Source organism: Choloepus didactylus, chromosome 4 (genome assembly GCF_015220235.1).
Source record: "Choloepus didactylus isolate mChoDid1 chromosome 4, mChoDid1.pri, whole genome shotgun sequence".
Lineage (NCBI taxonomy): Eukaryota > Metazoa > Chordata > Mammalia > Pilosa > Megalonychidae > Choloepus > Choloepus didactylus.
Genome location: NC_051310.1, coordinates 41903450 through 41920272, shown reverse-complemented (window position 1 = coordinate 41920272; position 16823 = coordinate 41903450). Strand labels below are relative to the sequence as shown.

The window sequence follows — 16823 nt, the reverse complement described above, 5'->3', positions numbered from 1 at the left end:
TGGGAAAGGAGAGGTGGGAAAAGAAAATAGGTGCTTTCTGAGGAATATCAATTTCATGAAAGAGTACTTATGGAATTTAAGAAATCTAGAACTGGATTCCTTTAAACTAGCATTCCTTTTGGAAAGTCTATGTACACATTTCTCAGTTTTAATATTGCAATCCTAAATCACTTATCAGGTCCCTGCCACTCCTGAGATTGCACAGTTGTCTGCTTATGAAGTCAGCCTAACAGTAGCTCTTTTAAACTAATAAAATCACCACACCTAAGTCAGTACAGAAATCAGCAATGAGAGGAAAAATCCTACACTCCTATTGCTCATTTTTTCCCCTTCTCTCTTTATCCAAAAGTTAAAAATATTCCAGAGAAGAGTCCCTGGGAGATTATCCATCTTCTATTTTAAAGGTCATGCTGACTAATAACAAAGCTTTTCAGGATCAGGTAAAAGACACAATTCAGCCCAAAGACTATTTCTGTAGTTAATCAAGCTAGGACTTATGGGGGTAGAAGACATAGAAAGCAATATGTCTTAAATACAGAACTGTCTCTAGTGTTAGAACATCACTCTTTGTTCAGACAGACTACTGCTGTCCCACCTGATCGTGCTTCAAAGGTAAGCTGCTTCACTCATGCTTCCCAAATTCCAGAAAGGGAAGAAGGCCTTTGGTAATTTGTTCAGTAATTAGACCACAGCCTGGTTATGCCAAAAGTGGGCCTCAATAAGTTTTGAAAGGCACGTTTGGTAACAATATTATTAATTCAGCAATAGGTAAAGCCAACAAACTCCTTAAAGTCTGAGTGCTACACGCATTTTCAGTAATACCCTTGGCATAGTCCTCTTTTACTTCCCTAAAGGCCATTTTTCAGTTTGATGCCATAGATCACCCAGAGTGGTTGGTTATATTGAGCTTTCCTGAGTAAAAAATACAGGCATTTTTCAACAAGTAGGAAGCAACCAACATAATACCCAACTGAGCCGTGAGGACACTACTGTCAAGAACAAAATAAAGAATGATCCATGTTGTCTGAGAACTCAGATGGCCTAGAACCAAATTTCTGGACAGCTGCAGGCTTTTCCCAGAATACATCCAGAGGAAATGCAGAAACAATTTTTCCTAGGCGTTTTGTTGTCTGCTGAACACCAGGTCAGCTGGTCCCCAGGGAACGTGTCTGTCCATCAACAGAGGGAGCCTCCCTTTAATCAGCATCACCAGAGAGGCCACAGAAAAGGGAGAGGCCCTAACAACTGTTTGTACAGTAAGAAGCAGGAATGTAGAGATGAAAAATACAGGAGAAGCATGTAAAAGCAAGATAAATATTTTACAGGTATGAAATAGGAGGGGGAAATGGACATAAAGGAAATCTGTGAGGTCCAAAGAAAGGTTCTCAGGAGGAAGAAGTCTGAGCAACATTATGTCACTGCTATATGGAAGGTGATAGTTAAATCTGGCCTCCAATTTTTATCTTAAAATTTCCTTTCGTTGCCTTTCCAATAAACTGCTCATTATATTAAAAGAGAAACAACTTTCTCTATTGGTACAGATGTGTTCTTTCAGGGCCACAGCATGCTAAATGGCAACAAAGCCAACATTAGCACTGGCTTCATACTAAGGATACACTCACCTGCTTCTGGATCTGCAGGAATTCTCCACATGTATAGGTTGAAATCATCAGAGCCTGAAAGGATATACTGTTGAGACAAAAGAAATTATATTTATTATTTATATTTATGTATATTTATAAATATAGCTACATCTCTATCTATAGAGATATTTAAAAATAATAGATAAATAAAATAATATATATTCACAAGGCACTATACTGCAAATACCCTGTTCTAGTTTGCTAATGCTGCTGTAATGCAAAACACCAGAGATGGATTGGCTTTTATAAAAGGGGGTTTATTTGGTTACACAGTTACAGTCTTAAGGCCATAAAGTATCCAAGGTAACACGTCAGCAGTCGGGTACCTTCACTGGAGGATGGCTAATGGTGTCCAGAAAACCTCTGTTAGCTGGGAAGGCACGTGGCCGGCGTCTGCTCCAAAGTTCTATTTTCAAAATGGCTTTCTCCCAGGACGTTCCTCTCTAGGCTGCAGTTCCTCAAAAATGTCACTCTTAGTTGCACTTGGGGTATTTGTCCTCCCTTGGCTTCTTCGGAGCAAGAGTCTGCTTTCAATGGCTGTCTTCAAAATGTCTCTCATCTGCAGCTCCTGTGCTTTCCTCAAAGTGTCCCTCTTGCCTGTAGCTCCTCTTCAAAATTTCACTCTCAGCTGCACTGAGTTCTTTCTGTTTGTTAGCTCATTTATATGGCTCCACTGATCAAGGCCCACCCTGAATGGGTGGGGTCACACCTCCATGGAAATACCTCATCAGAATTATCACCTACAGTTGGGTGTGGCACATTTCCATGCAAACACTCAAAGAATTTCAATCTAATTAACACTGATAGGTCTGCCCACACAAGATTATATCAAAGATAATGGGGTTTGGGGGACATAATACATTCAAACTGGCACATACCCCCATAAAAAAACTTGCAAATCCAAGGGCTCATTGGCTAATAAGAGGAAATAGAGGGCAGAAGAGAATATAGCCCAAGATTAGCGTTTTAGAACATTACTACTACAAAGTCTAGACTAGCATTAGCATAAGTGTGTATGGGTATAAAAAGGACCAGAATCCACTGCTTTCAGTTTCTGTTAGCAGAGTAAGATGGAAAACCATGAGAAGCAGTTGGAATCCAAAAGTGGGGGGAGGTAGGCTGAACTGATTTGTAAGTTTTTCTATTCTTAGATGGAAATGGTTCCGTGAAATCTCAGAGGGTCTTATGCGGAGAGACAGTTTTTGATTATATGATCATGGGATGTCCTGTCAGAATTTGTTTCTGGGAGTGAGTAAGAGCAGACATTCTGAACAGAATAGTGATTGTTTTAACTCATAACTCATGTCCAAAGCAGAGTGACAAAAACACCAATGGGGGGAAAATGTCCTCTCTAAATTTACCCATAAAGATTTTCTACCCATGCATAGGGTATATATATATACACCTATAATTAATAGGAAATTATAATTAATTAATAATTATTATTATAATTAATAGGAAAAAGTCAGCTCCCCACCCCAGCTTCTTTAGCTGTAATCTAAAGAATGACTTCTCAGTTCACCGACAAAATGATATTTTATTTCCACAGGATATAGATTAATGATTAAAGATGCCACATGCCACCGTCACACTGAACCTGTGTCATCCCAATCCTAGGGTAGAAAGAAGATGGACTTTGGAGTCAGGTAGACCTGCCATTTTCTAGCTATGACTTAACGAACCTATTACTTAAACTTTGAAGCCTCCATTTTTTCATCAGTAAAATGGGAATATGATTACAAACCATATTTAATTTCAGAACAACTCTCAATAAAGTGCCTAGCACTGTGTTTGGCATGCAAGAGGCATGATATACTCATTCCCTTCCTTTCTGTTAGGACGGTGTTCTAGTTTGCTAATGCTGCAGAATGCAAAACACCAGAGATGGACTGGCTTTTATAAAAAGGGGGTTTATCTGGCTTCACAGTTACAGTCTTAAGGCCATAAAGTGTCCAAGGTAACACATCAGTAACCGGGTACCTTCACTGGAAGATGGCCAATGGTGTCCGGAAAACCTCTGTTAGCTGGGAAGGCATGTGGCTGGCATCTGCTCCAAAGTTCTGGTTTCAAAAATGGCTTTCTCCCAGGACGTTCCTCTCTAGCAAGCTTGCTCCTCTTCAAAACGTCACTCACAGCTGCACTGAGTTACTTCTCTCTGAGTCAGATCATTTATATGGTTCCACTGATCAAGGCCCACCCTGAATGGGTGGGGCCATGTCTCCATGGGAATATCTCATCAGAGTCATCACCCACAGCTGGGTGGGGCGCATTCCAAAGAGACACTCAAAGAAATCTAATCAAAACTGATAACGTCTGCCCACACAAGATTACATCAAAGATAATGGCCTTTGGGGGACACAATATATTCAAACTGGCACAGACGGGGAGATTAAAAGCACTGTCCATTAGCTGCTCTGGATATACAGTACCATCTTATAAAATACTGGATATCTAACAAAGATATTTCTCCATAAGCACAAAGGACATTTTCAGGCTCCTGGACCATCTTAAGAGTTTATACTTACTTTGTCTTCAAAGCTGAAGTAAGAGGAAAAACTAAGGCACTCAAGGTCTTACTTGGAGAGCCCAAGCCAGGAGCTTCTCAGAGAGCTTTTACACAAGGCCAAGCATCCTGAACTTCCATGTTCCAGCTGACATCTTTGAACAGGAGGCCATTGCCAACCTAGCCACAAGTTAGTGCCAGGGGCATAAGCAATCTTTTTTTTTGTATCAGCTACAAACTGCTTGCTCCCAAGGAGATGGGACACTAAGCTAGATCTATTCTAATTAGGACTCATAAAAACATTGTCCAACAGCAACAAATGAGCAATTCTGAGAGCCTGTTTATTTCCAAAGATTAATAAAAGTGTTTTAAGTTGAATTCAGCATTTCTTCCTGCCTTTTGGACCCATCTGCTTAAAAAGAAAAGCCTACAGTTTTCTAAGGAAAACTTACTTTAAAATGACATTGAAATGTGACTGGGAAAGCCGTATGGACCACACTCCCCTTTGTCTAGTTTATGGATGCATGAGTAGAAAAATGGGGGAAGGAAAAAAAAGGCACCCTGTGTTCTTTTTTACTTTAATTGTTCTTTTTCACTTTAATTTTTATTCTTATTATTTGTGTACGTGTGGTAATGAAAATGTCAAAAACTTATTTTGGTGATGAATGCACAACTATATAATGGAACTGTAAACAATTGAATGTACATTTTGTTTTGTATGACTGCATGGTATGTGAATATATATCAATAAAACTGAATTAAAAAAAATGACATTGACAACAATTCCAAAAAGTTTGGTCTAATATGCATACAAACTCATGCCTCACATAAATATTTATTAAATATTTTGCAATTATATAAAATCAATTTACCAATCTTTAGAACATGAGAATGGAGTCAGAGATGAAGAAAATGCTATCCACAGGGGCTAGGTGATCTGGCCCAGGGAACAGTGAACAAAGCAGTAGACTCAGTTTCCTCATTTGCAAAATGAGAGAACTGGATTGGCTGTGCTCTGAGGCTCATTTAATTCTGAGACTATGATTATTCTGTGAAGGAAGCTGGAAGCTGGATCAGAACTGCAAGTCCCTAAGCTGCCAGGCCCATGATATACTTGACAACTCACAACATAAATATGCTCAAGATAAGGAAACTCAGAGGCTAATCTTATTAATCTTCAATTAAAATTTTTCCTTAAAAAAGAAGAAAAAAGATGAAGCCTCATTGCCCTCACTTTTTGATCCACCCAGTAACTCTCTGCAGTTTATGACACTAGTCTGTTTGAAACTGGGAAGGTGGAATTCAGGAGCCCAAGGGCTTTCCTCTCATAGCCGGCTTGACAAAATAGCCTACTAGCCAGTGGGAAAGGTTCATTCATTCCATACTAACTGGGCACTCATCTCATGTGCTGGGCACTCTGGTGGTTACAAAGATGTGTAACGGAACGTTTGAGCTCCCAGGGAACTTACATCAAGTAGAAATATCTATAAAACATGTAGGTGCACAACTACCATGCCATGAAGTAGAAACGTTAGGTACCATTATGAAAGATATGTTGCTGGGTGATTCACAGAAGAGTCAAGAGAGATTTTGAGCACTGAGCTGGCCTGGGGTAGAGATGTGGTTAAAAAGGTGAAAGAAAAGAAGAAGAAAAGATAAAGCAACACTGCTCAATTAGTCTACTGTTTTAACAGAAACAGAAAGCATGGCCTAACTCACTCCCTGGTTCTCTCATAACCTGCAGGCCTTTCTGCTTTGTGCATTCTGATCTCCAACTGTGGGCAGCTGGAGTGCAGGAAGGCGGCAGGCTGCTCTGGGAAATGATGCTCCTTGGGAGCAGCCCTCACCAACAACTGAAGGGAGCTGGTATATAAACAGCCCAGCTTCCTTGACACACAGGTAGAAAAACTGAGGCGTATGTTCCACTCCATTTCCCCTCAGGGTTAAAGTCCAATTGCCCACAGTTGTAGCTGGCTCACTAAAGCACCTTTCCTTTCCCTGTCTGACATCCCTGTTCCGCTACTGTTGTTTCCTGCATTTCCAAATAAATTACTTGCACCTGAATCTTAAACTTGAACCCACAAATTAAGATGGGGTGAGGGGGGGAGTGAGAACACAAAAGAACTGCCCACTGATTTTATAATATATGATATATAACATTCTCACGGCTCAACATACTTCATGCTGTTTAAAAGAGGCTATAAAAAACTTCATATAGAATTCCTGCTACCTTGTCCCCTCTAAACTAAATAAACAAAATAAATAATAAAAGAAGAGTGAGCCAAATCGGGCTTATCAGAAGTTTTACTATTTCATTGTGAAGGATCAGTATTTTCCTATTTGTTCAGTTATTCACCAGGGCAAAGCCATGGAAAGTAAAAAGGGGATTCCCAGACAGAATGCTGACTGAGAAGACTGCCTTAGAAGGAAGAAAACTCTCCCACAGAGTTAAGGCCGTCCTGCATGGATTTAATGTGACAGCTTCTAAAATATGTAGAAAATGCATAGAATGTACAGGCTTCTTCTCAGAGATATTATTATTCTCAGGGATAAGAGAAACTCCTGACCCTCTCCTCCTTTTGGAACTTCTCTTCCACCTACTACAAGGGAACAGCTCAAGATGATTTCCAAGGAGGTCTTGACCCACTGCTGCCTAGTCAGACTGTTTAAGTGCTCACACACTGGAATCACAAAACTGCCCTGAGGATTTCATTTAAGGCATTTCATGCTTGTCTACTGGGCCCCTTCCAGCATTAAAAGTTGGCTGCCTGGGATACTGCTGACTGTGGAAGAAATAAAAATAAGTTCATTTATTCATTAAACAAATATTCATCAAATGTCTACTGTGCTGGGCACTATTCCAGGGAAGGGAATACAGAACTGGTCAAAAGAGACCCCTTCCTTGCCTCTATGGAGCTTACATTCTGTTGGGATGGGGAAAGGAAAAAAAAAATTATATACATATACAATGTGGGTAGGACGTTGGAAGAGAGAAAAAATGTTAAAAGAAAAAAAATATGTATCTATAATGTGCCAGTAATAAGTGTTACAGAGAAAAATTAAATAGGTTAGTTTTAGAGAGTGATGGGGGTAGGGTTGGTCAGTTTCCGTTTATTTGGATGGCCATGGAAGGCCTCTTTGATAATATGACATTTTGAGCAGAGGCCTGAAGGAAATGAGGAAGCAAGTTATGTGGATAATCCAGGAAGAGGGAACAAAATACTGGGCTATTTTAAAATATAAGGTAGCCAATAAGAGTTCTTTTGCCTTTATTTCTTTCCTCTTTTTAAAAACTATGTGGAAATATAGATTATTTTAAGTGGTCTGAGTGTAGACATATAATTAACATTGTTGGAACAGCTGGAAAGATTCCTCTCTTCTAACATTGTGTTGGAAGGGTTCATCCATTCCCAGACTTAGACTGGAGCTTCTATTGAGGCTCTGCTAATGCTAGTGCTCAAGTGGACCAACAGGGCATTGCAAGTCTTGATTGGCCATCTTACAAATATTTACTGTGGGCTGCAAGGAAATATGGGCAAGAAAACACAGACCAAATAGTGCCAATACCAACCACTATCAGAAGAAACCCAAAATGTATAACTATTATATTCAAATTTATGAAACACAATAATTATTTTAATTAACCGGAAAACTGAACTTCATCTCAAATGGTAAAACTGGAGGTACAGATTTCCCTTTCTCTCTTCTTCTTTTTCATCTTGATACCTAATTTCAAATAGTAACTGTGCTTTCTCATCCAGGGAATCTGGTGTTTTGGATCTGAGACTGACCCAGAGTAAAGGGCTACTGATGTGAGTAACAGAAAGGTTCAGTAGCAGATCGCTTTCTATAAATAAGCAAGCAATAGAAATATAACAGAAAAAATGGTTGCCCCATTTTTATTTTAACATTTGTGACATAGGACTTCACAACCACTATTCACATTTAAAACACCACTGTGAAAAATCCTAATGATTACTATTCAGCTTTAGAAAGTAAAAACTATGGTGATATCAAGTGTGTGACCAAGTGGAGATGCGAATATGAGGAATTCATTACCTTCTCCTAGTTCTTTGACCTCATTCTGAACAATGAATTAAAATTCAAAAACTTATGCCATATGAGTCTTTCATCTTGTATTCTGAGAACAGAGCAGGGCTCTTTGGAGGAAGAAAAATGTTTTAGATACTCCATTATCTAGGCAATAGAGACCCCATTTCCCAAAAGCTCTGGGTTGAGGGGGAGGTAGAAGACCCATAGTGAATTCTGGATTAGAGAGTAGAAGACATATTTCATTTTAATTTGGCTTTGTGGGTAAGATGGGTGAAACCAATGCAAAAATGAACATGGATCCATTGTATGGATCCATATCATCCATACTCTCTCCCAGCTGGCCACAAAAGCTGAAAGTTGGCCATACCCTGAGCTACCTCACTGTTCATTTATTCCCTAGTCCAAGAGGACAGCCTTGTTACCAACTTTGATGCATTCTAGTTACTTTAAGAAAAGTGAACCTGAGGTCAATGCACAGTGACTTTTTATCTAATGCCACTGTTAGTATGGAGATATTAATTTGTTTAAGCGTAAGGAAAGATCAACAACAGTTCCTTTCATGAGATCTCAAAAAAGAAACACCACCATGACCACCAACACCACCAACATTGAAAAAAAGGTTAACACATTGGCACTCTTGTCTCTGTCTCATTTGCCTAAATGTCCTCTGTCAATACATTAATCTTTATAGCCAAATAGCCATTTATCTAGTACTTCCTACTCTCTGGCAGACTGCTCCAATATCAAGCAACCTTACAAGAATTCCTACCCCTTTCTTCATCCCTTAGCATTATCAAATTATACATGCTCTCCAGAAAGACCTTTTTCTATTAGCAAAGGCTTTTTTGCTAGTTGAATATCCAGAGCATCCCATGCCTTTAAATATTACAGGCCACCTTTGTAGTGTCACCCAAGTCACGAAAAATTGTTAGTAACTTGAAGGCTCAAAAAGGGGTCTAAATTTGGCCTTCCACAAAACTGCTTATCAAATAGAAGCTTCCTGGAAAAAATGAAACGTATCAGCATCCTCAAGCAAAGCAACTATTTCTCCCTCTCTAAACCTTTGTTTACACCTCAGTAGTTAAACAAACAAACAAAAGAGAAAAAAAATTGGAATATAGATAACTCCCTTCCAAATATATTCTAAGACCCCCTTGGGTTTAGACATATGGCTATAAACAAAAAATGTATACCCCCCACCTCCACCCCCCACCCCCCCAAAAAAACACCCCAAGTTAAAAAGAGGAAAAAGTTCTAGAAGGCAGGAGGGGCAAGCTATCAACAACCAGAATATAATATTTCTAAGAATTCCTGTCCCTTAACAGGACCTTTGTTAACACAGAAGAAACTTCTCTACTCAATCTCTCTCTCTCTGCCCCCCCCATATATAGACACGCACATATGTGTGTGTTTGTACAGCATGATATTTCTCAACATCTGCTGATGAAGCAGAAAATGTATCAATCAGTTACTGTTCACTGAGTACTGATCAACTTACACAGTTCTTTCCAAAGGCTCCTTCCATAGTAATTGATTAATTATTCTCCAATAAATAGCATGCCTGTCTAATTAACTGTATTGACTAGGACAGAAAAACCAGATGGCTCTTTAGCCTGGATCAGTAACAGCAGACAGACTGCTATTTAACATTTAAATCAAATGCAGCTCTTATTTCCCCCTGACCTTTTGTTAGAAAGAAAAAAACAAAGAACAAAAAAACAAAAATACAAAAAAACTGTGATTGGACAACTTTGTGATGTGCTTTCTAGAAGACTATTTCCAGAAAAAAGGTTTCCCAATTAGTATATAATGATCATTACACCCAGTGTCTGCTCCAAGTACCATCCAAAGCAATCAGAGCAATTTTTCATGGGAAATGGTCAAAGCCATAGATTGTTTATTTTAGTGTATTTATTTTTTGTGTTAAGAGAAATGGAATTTCATTGGCCCCAAATAAAAGCATACAAATATGCATACCCATAAAAATAACACTATTTTTGTGTAAGTCACATTATTCTTATGTCTCTGGACCATTTGCCATTTCAGCTCCATTAGATCCCTGGAATCCTTTGGTTTATTAAAATAACCAAACTTTATGGGTTCCAAGCAGGAAAAATTCTATTAATAAAGAAAAGTTCCATAAAGACAGCCAATAATAGTCAAGGAAGGAAGAAAAAAAAACAAAAAAAACAAAAACTCGAAATCACCAACAGCTGCTTGTAACAAAGTAGCCTACATTACTTACAGATGAATCGTTATTCGGCAAAACTCAAACCAGAGGCAGGAGAGGAGCCACCAACCAAATAGCCTTGGGCAACTAATCAACCCTCTATGGGCCTCGGTTTTTGTCTCTGGGGACTGAGAAATGGGAAGTTAGCATCACTCACTTCAGTCCACATAGGAGTATTTACATTCTTCACTCAAGCAAAGGCCTCCAACCATTCTGAGGAAGAAACATTATTTTCTAAGCTTGAAGACACCAGAAAAAGAGGCAAAGCTAACTGAAAGTAAAATCTCTAAGGAGGATGGGTCAGGTAGAGAAGGAAAGGTTGGACTCTGTTCCCCCTTCATCATTACCTACCAAGGATTTCCTAGTGGAGCCCAGGCTCCTGGCCAGGAACCATGCATTAGAAGAGAACTGTCATGTTGTGTTATCAAATCATGCCAATTCCACTCGTTCCTAAGAAGAAACTCAGGTCACCTGATCTGTTTCTTTTCAGCTGAACAATTATAAGCCAGACCACATCTAGCAGGCCTGCAAATACTCTAAACCCTTTCAAGCTTTCCAAGTTTTAAAACTGTAACAGTAAATCTTAATCTAGGATTGATAAATTGATAATTCTCAGACATCTGGATTACAGAAATTCTACAGACCCTTTAATATTATATGCAAAATTATATGGGTATGTGCATTTTTCTTAGAAGACTGTTGTTGCAGCTTTTAGACGTTAAAAGGGGTCCCGGACTCAAAAAGAATTATAAATGGCTGATTGAATAAATTATTTTCACACTACTTTCTATTTAGAAACTAAAAGTCTGGTAAAATATTCACTCCTAAACAATACATATAAAAAGGAAGGCTGCCACAGCATTCCATTTTCATCTCTTCTCATTAGAAGACCATGGAGGACCACCTCACCACCTGACCTCCATAACACCAGTGGCAGCATGCCTGAGAGGAAGCAGGTACAATCATAAGCAGAGCATAAGTCTAGTCTTGATTCTGATACCAATTAGATCTGCCAATTCAAACTACTCTGGGCCTCAGAGTCACACTGAAAGGATGTGTCCAACTACACCCAAAGATTGTTGGGAGGATTCAAATGACATAGTGGATATGAAAGAGCATTAAAAGTAAAAGTCTAGACCATGAACATGGGCCAGACTGGCTTTGCTACTAAGCTGTTTGTCCCTGGAAAAGTTACTTAACCTCTCTTCCCCCCACCTTGTTTGGAAAAAGGTATTAATGTAATACCTGTCTCAAAAGTTTATTGTGGAGGTGGGGCAAGATGGTGGCATAGGGAGGTATGGAATTTAGTTAGCCCCCCAAAGAAACTGATAAGTAGACAGGAACAACTAGAAAATAGTCTGGAACAACTGATGGGGGGACATCCGTGACCAGACAACACTGTACACCAGCCATGAATGGGTGGAATGGCTGAGATCACAGCACAGAACTGTAAGTAAAGCTCTCCAAATTGCGAGCTGGCGCCCCTCCTACACTGGCATGGCAGGCTGGGTTGCATAACTTTGCTGAGGGAAAAAGAAGCAGTCCCTGCCAGGGGGAAGGGAATGTAGCTCAACCAAGCTCCAACTGCTGTTTTAATTAACAAATCTGGACTGCTGAATACAGGCTACAAGCACAGATAAACCCAGAGCAAGCAGAAAAGGAACCTGAAGGTTTATCCTGGAAGAGAGGAGGAAGAGATGACAGAAAAAAAATACATTAATAAATAAAAACAGAGGCTTTTGGAGCCTGCTGAGATCAGAATACTGGAAAAGGGCTATTCCCCAAGAAAAGTGGCACACAGAATCGGGTACCAATTCCACTTCTTGTCTGGTGAACTGGAGGGTTGGGGACTATCTTTGAAAAGGGGACTTCTTCCCTTTCCCCTCCTTTTTTTTCTCTCATTCTAAGTAGCTCATTAGAGAAAGCCTCAGGCATTTTCAGTTTTCAGCATTGACCCAGGCAAGGGTGGAGTTAAGTTAGTCAAAAGAAAAATTCAAGTGTAGGAGACAATCCCCTAAAGGGCTGATCTTCCCTAAGAAAAGAGGGAGGTGGGGCTCAGTTTATGTGGTGGTCCTCCCTCAGAGAACTCAGACCCAAGGGCCTGGGGGGAAGAAAACAGAAACAGCTTAAGCTTAGCTTCTGACACATCTGTCGCTGAGCAGGACAGGATCCACTAAGAATTAAATACACCACACCTCTTTACGCTAGTGGGGAGCTGCAGGCTGACAAGTGCCACCTGCTGGGCAGGATAGGAAAAGAAGTCTAGAGACCTTACAGGAAAGTCTGACAATCTGCCAGGTCTTATCCTCAGGGAAACCTGATACTGAATACAGCCTCCTCCTGAGACCTGGGCCCATCTGGTCTGGGAAAATCTGATTGTAGTAATCAAGGAAACCAGATGCCTAGAACACAAAAAATTACAAATCACACTAGGAAAAACAAAGATATGGCCCAGTCAAAGGAAGAAACTTACACTTCAACTAAGATACAGGAATTGAAACAACTAACCATTCATCAAACATATCTCCTAAATCAATTAAAAAATCAAATCAACCAATTGAGGGAAGATATGGTGAAAGAGATGAAGAATATAAAGAAGACATTGGGCAAACATAAGGAAGAACTTGAAAGTCTGAAAAAACCAATTGGCAGAACTTATGGCAATGAAAGGCACAACAGGAGATGAAAAACACAATGGAAACATACAACAGCAGATTTGAAGAGGCACAAGAAAGGATTCATGAACTGGAAGACAGGACATTTGAAATCCTAAACACAAAAGAACAGATAGGGAAAAGAATGGAAAATTATGAGCACGGTTTCAAGGAATGGAATGACAACATGATGCACACAAATATATGTGTCATAGGTGTCCCAGAAGGAGAAAAGAAGGGAAAAGGGGCAGAAACAATAATGGAGGAAATAATTACTGAAAATTTCCCATCTCTTTTGGAATACATACAATTACAGATCTAAGAAGCATAATGTACCCCAAACAGAATAGATCCAATAGACTGACTCCAAGACACTTAATAAACGGATAATTAAATGTCAAAGACAAAGAGAGAATTCTGAAAGCAGCAAGAGAAAAGTGATCCATCACATAGAAAGGACACTCAGTAAGACTATGTGCAGATTCCTCTGAAGAAACCACAGAAGTGAGAAGGCAGTGGTATGATATATTTAAGATACGGAAAGATAAATACTGCAAACCAAGAATTCTGTATCTGGAAAAACTGTCCTTCAAAAATGAGGGAGAGTTTAAAATATTTTCAGACAGACACTGAGAGAGTTTGTGAACAAGATACCTGCTCTACAAGAAATACTAAAGGAAGTGGTACAGGCTGATAGGAAAGAGAGGTTTGGAGAAGAGTACAGAAATGAAGACTATCAGTAAGGGTAAAAAGAGAGAGGGGAAAAAATAAAAATAATGTAAGATAGACATATAAAATCCAAAAGACAAAATGGTAGACAGTAACATTACATTGAGAGCAATTAGCCAGAAACAAAAGGATGGATATGGTCCTTTTGTATGGTCTCACTTATATGGAATAACTATGATGAGCAAAATTTGAGAGTTGAGAACACAGGTTATCAGGAGATGGAAAGAGGTTAGAGATCAGGCATTTGATGCTGAAGGAGTATGAAGGTTCAATAGGATTGACTGTATAGATCGAGAAATGGATAGCACAATACTGTAAGTACTTGGAATAAAGATGAATGTGAGTACGGTTGAAAGAGGAAGGCTAGTGGCATGTATGACACCAGAAGGAAAGATAGAAGATAAAGACTGGGATTGTATAATTTAGTGAAACGTAGTGTGGTCAATGATGGTGATTAAATGTACAAATATAAGAATGTTTTTAAATGAGGGGGAGCAAATGAATGTCAACATTGCAAGGTGCTGAAAACTGGAAGGCATAGGGGAAAAATACAATCAATGTAAACTAGAGTCTACAGTTAATGGTAACATTGAAAGATGCTTCCATTAATTGTAACAAAGGCAATATACCAAAGCTAAATGTCTATAAGGGGGTTATACAGGAGAGTTATATGGGATTCTTGGTGGTGGTGATGTTGTCTGACCTTTTCATTGCATTTTATTTTTATTTTTCTTCTATATTTTGTACTTCTATTCATTTTTTTTTTTCCTCCTTTTCTTCTTTCCTTGAGGAAGAGATGGAAATGTCCCCATAGACTGTGATGGTGAATGCATAATAATGTGATTATACTGGGAGTCATTTATTATTTACTTAGGGTGGATTCTATGGTGTGTGAATAAAACTGTTAAAAAAACTAAACAGAGTGATACAAGTGCTGGAGAAAATGTGGAGAGAGGGATGTACCTATTCCTTGCTGGTAGGGAAGTAGAATGGCGCATCCCAGCTGGAGGGCAGTGTGGTGGTTCCACAGGAAGCTAGCTATGGGGTTGCCAGATGGTCCTGCAACCCTGTTATTGAGTATCTACTTGGAAGAACTGAGAGCAGGGACATGAGTGAACATTGCACACTGGTGTTTATAGCAGCTATATTCATGATTTGCAGTGGATGGAGGTAGCCTAAGGATACATCGACATATAAAACAGAATGGTGAACTGTGGTGAATACATACAATGGAATATCAAGCAGAGGCAAGAAGAAATGAAGTTGTAAGGTATGCACCTAGGTGAATGGATCTTGAGGTCAGTACGTTGAGTGAAGTAAGCCAGAACTGAAAAGACAAACATTATAATCCCTCACCAATATAGACTAACTTTAATGTGCAAACTCTGAGAATTGAATCTGAGAGCATAAGTTTATCAGTGGAAGGCTTAAGGTAAAGGTTCCTAGATTGTAAGCTCTTACAGCAGTCATTACAGAGTTGTAATGGTTATCTCTAAATTCTGAGATGCTGAGCTGTTTGTGTATAACCTGGTTGGACCCGGTATCTGTGTGACACCTAAGACTCAGAGCCAGAGTTCGGCAGCTATGAATGTCAGCATTACCCCATATAGTAAATGTTAAAAAAGCTGAAAAAGAGATCAGACTCCAATTAGAGATATGAACAAAATGGACTTGATTAGAACTAAGGTAAACCAGACTAAAGGGAAAAGGATGATACTGACTGTGTTTTAAAACCTCAACTTCTATGTGAGACCAAAGGAAAGGGATATTGATTTGGTGCAAAATCTATACTTTCAGTAGCACAGTATATAATTTAACTTGTATGGTCAGTGTATTCAAACACCATAATTACATGGAATCTTTAATAGGCGGTGAGATATGGCTGGTTTGTACAGGGTAGCGTGAAACCCCAATACATCCCAGGGTAATTTGGGCAAAGAATAAAAAGTATTTGCAAAGCCCCCTTGAAGTCCTGGGGGAAAATGTGGAAACACTAAACTTCCCCACCTGGGGAATTCCTGATATTTTCACAAGCACTGGGGAATAGCATTGTAGTAGGCCAAGTCTTCGATCTTGGAGCTTGTCCTTATGAAGCTTGCTACTCCAAAGAAAAGGCTTAGCCTACTTTTAATGGTGCCTAAGAGTCACCCCCAGAGAACCTCTTTTGTTGCTCAGATATGGCCTGTCTCTCTCTAAGCTCACTTGGCAAGTAAACTTATTGCCCTCCCCACTACGTGGGACTTGACTTCCAGGGGTATAAACGTCCCTAGCAATGTGGGACATGATTCCCAGGGATGAGCCTGGACCTGGCATCGTGGGATTGAGAAAGCCTTCCTGACCAAAAGGGGGAAGAGAAATTAAGCAAAATAAAGTTTCAGTGGTTGAGAGATCTCAAATGTAATCAAGAGGTCATTCTGGAGGTTCTTCTTATGCATTATATATAGATATCCCTTTTTAGTTTTTAGCATACTAGAATAGCTAGAAGGAGATACCTGAAACTGTTGAACTGCAATCCACTATCCTTGATTCTTGAAGACAACTGTATAATTATATAGCTTATCGGTGTGACTGTGTGATTGTGAAAACCTTGGTGCTCATACTCCCGTTATCCAGTGTATGGACAGATGAGTAGAAAAAAGGGGAACAAAAAGTAAATAAATAATTCGAGGCGGGAGGAGTATGAGATGTTTTGGGTGTTCTTTTTTACTTTTATTTTTATTCTTTTTTTTTTGGAGTAATGAAAATGTTCAAAAAAATTGTGGTGATGAATGCAAAACTATGTGATGATACTGTGAACAACTGATTGTACAGTTTGGGATGACTATATGGTATGTGAATATAACTCAATAAAATTGAATTTAAAAAGTTAAAGGTTAAAAATATATAAGATACAAGAGAAGAGAAAAACATTTGCCTAAAGTCACAAAGTAAATCAATGGACCCCGAGTTGAATTTTACCCTATTAAAAGTACAGTTATATATACATTTTTAAAAAAAGTATAGTTGTAATT

At 39.1% G+C, this 16823-nt stretch overlaps 1 protein-coding gene across 3 annotated transcripts in view; it reads right to left on the bottom strand.

Moving 5' to 3' along the window:
* The window catches only part of DCAF5 (DDB1 and CUL4 associated factor 5), a 128426-nt gene that overhangs the window by 30339 nt on the left and 81264 nt on the right, over nucleotides 1–16823 (bottom strand). For all 3 annotated transcript variants that reach the window (XM_037832455.1, XM_037832453.1, XM_037832454.1), the window contains exon 7: nucleotides 1623–1689. In XM_037832455.1, the coding sequence (XP_037688383.1) occupies nucleotides 1623–1689 (67 nt within the window). The remainder of the gene's footprint in view (nucleotides 1–1622; nucleotides 1690–16823) is intronic.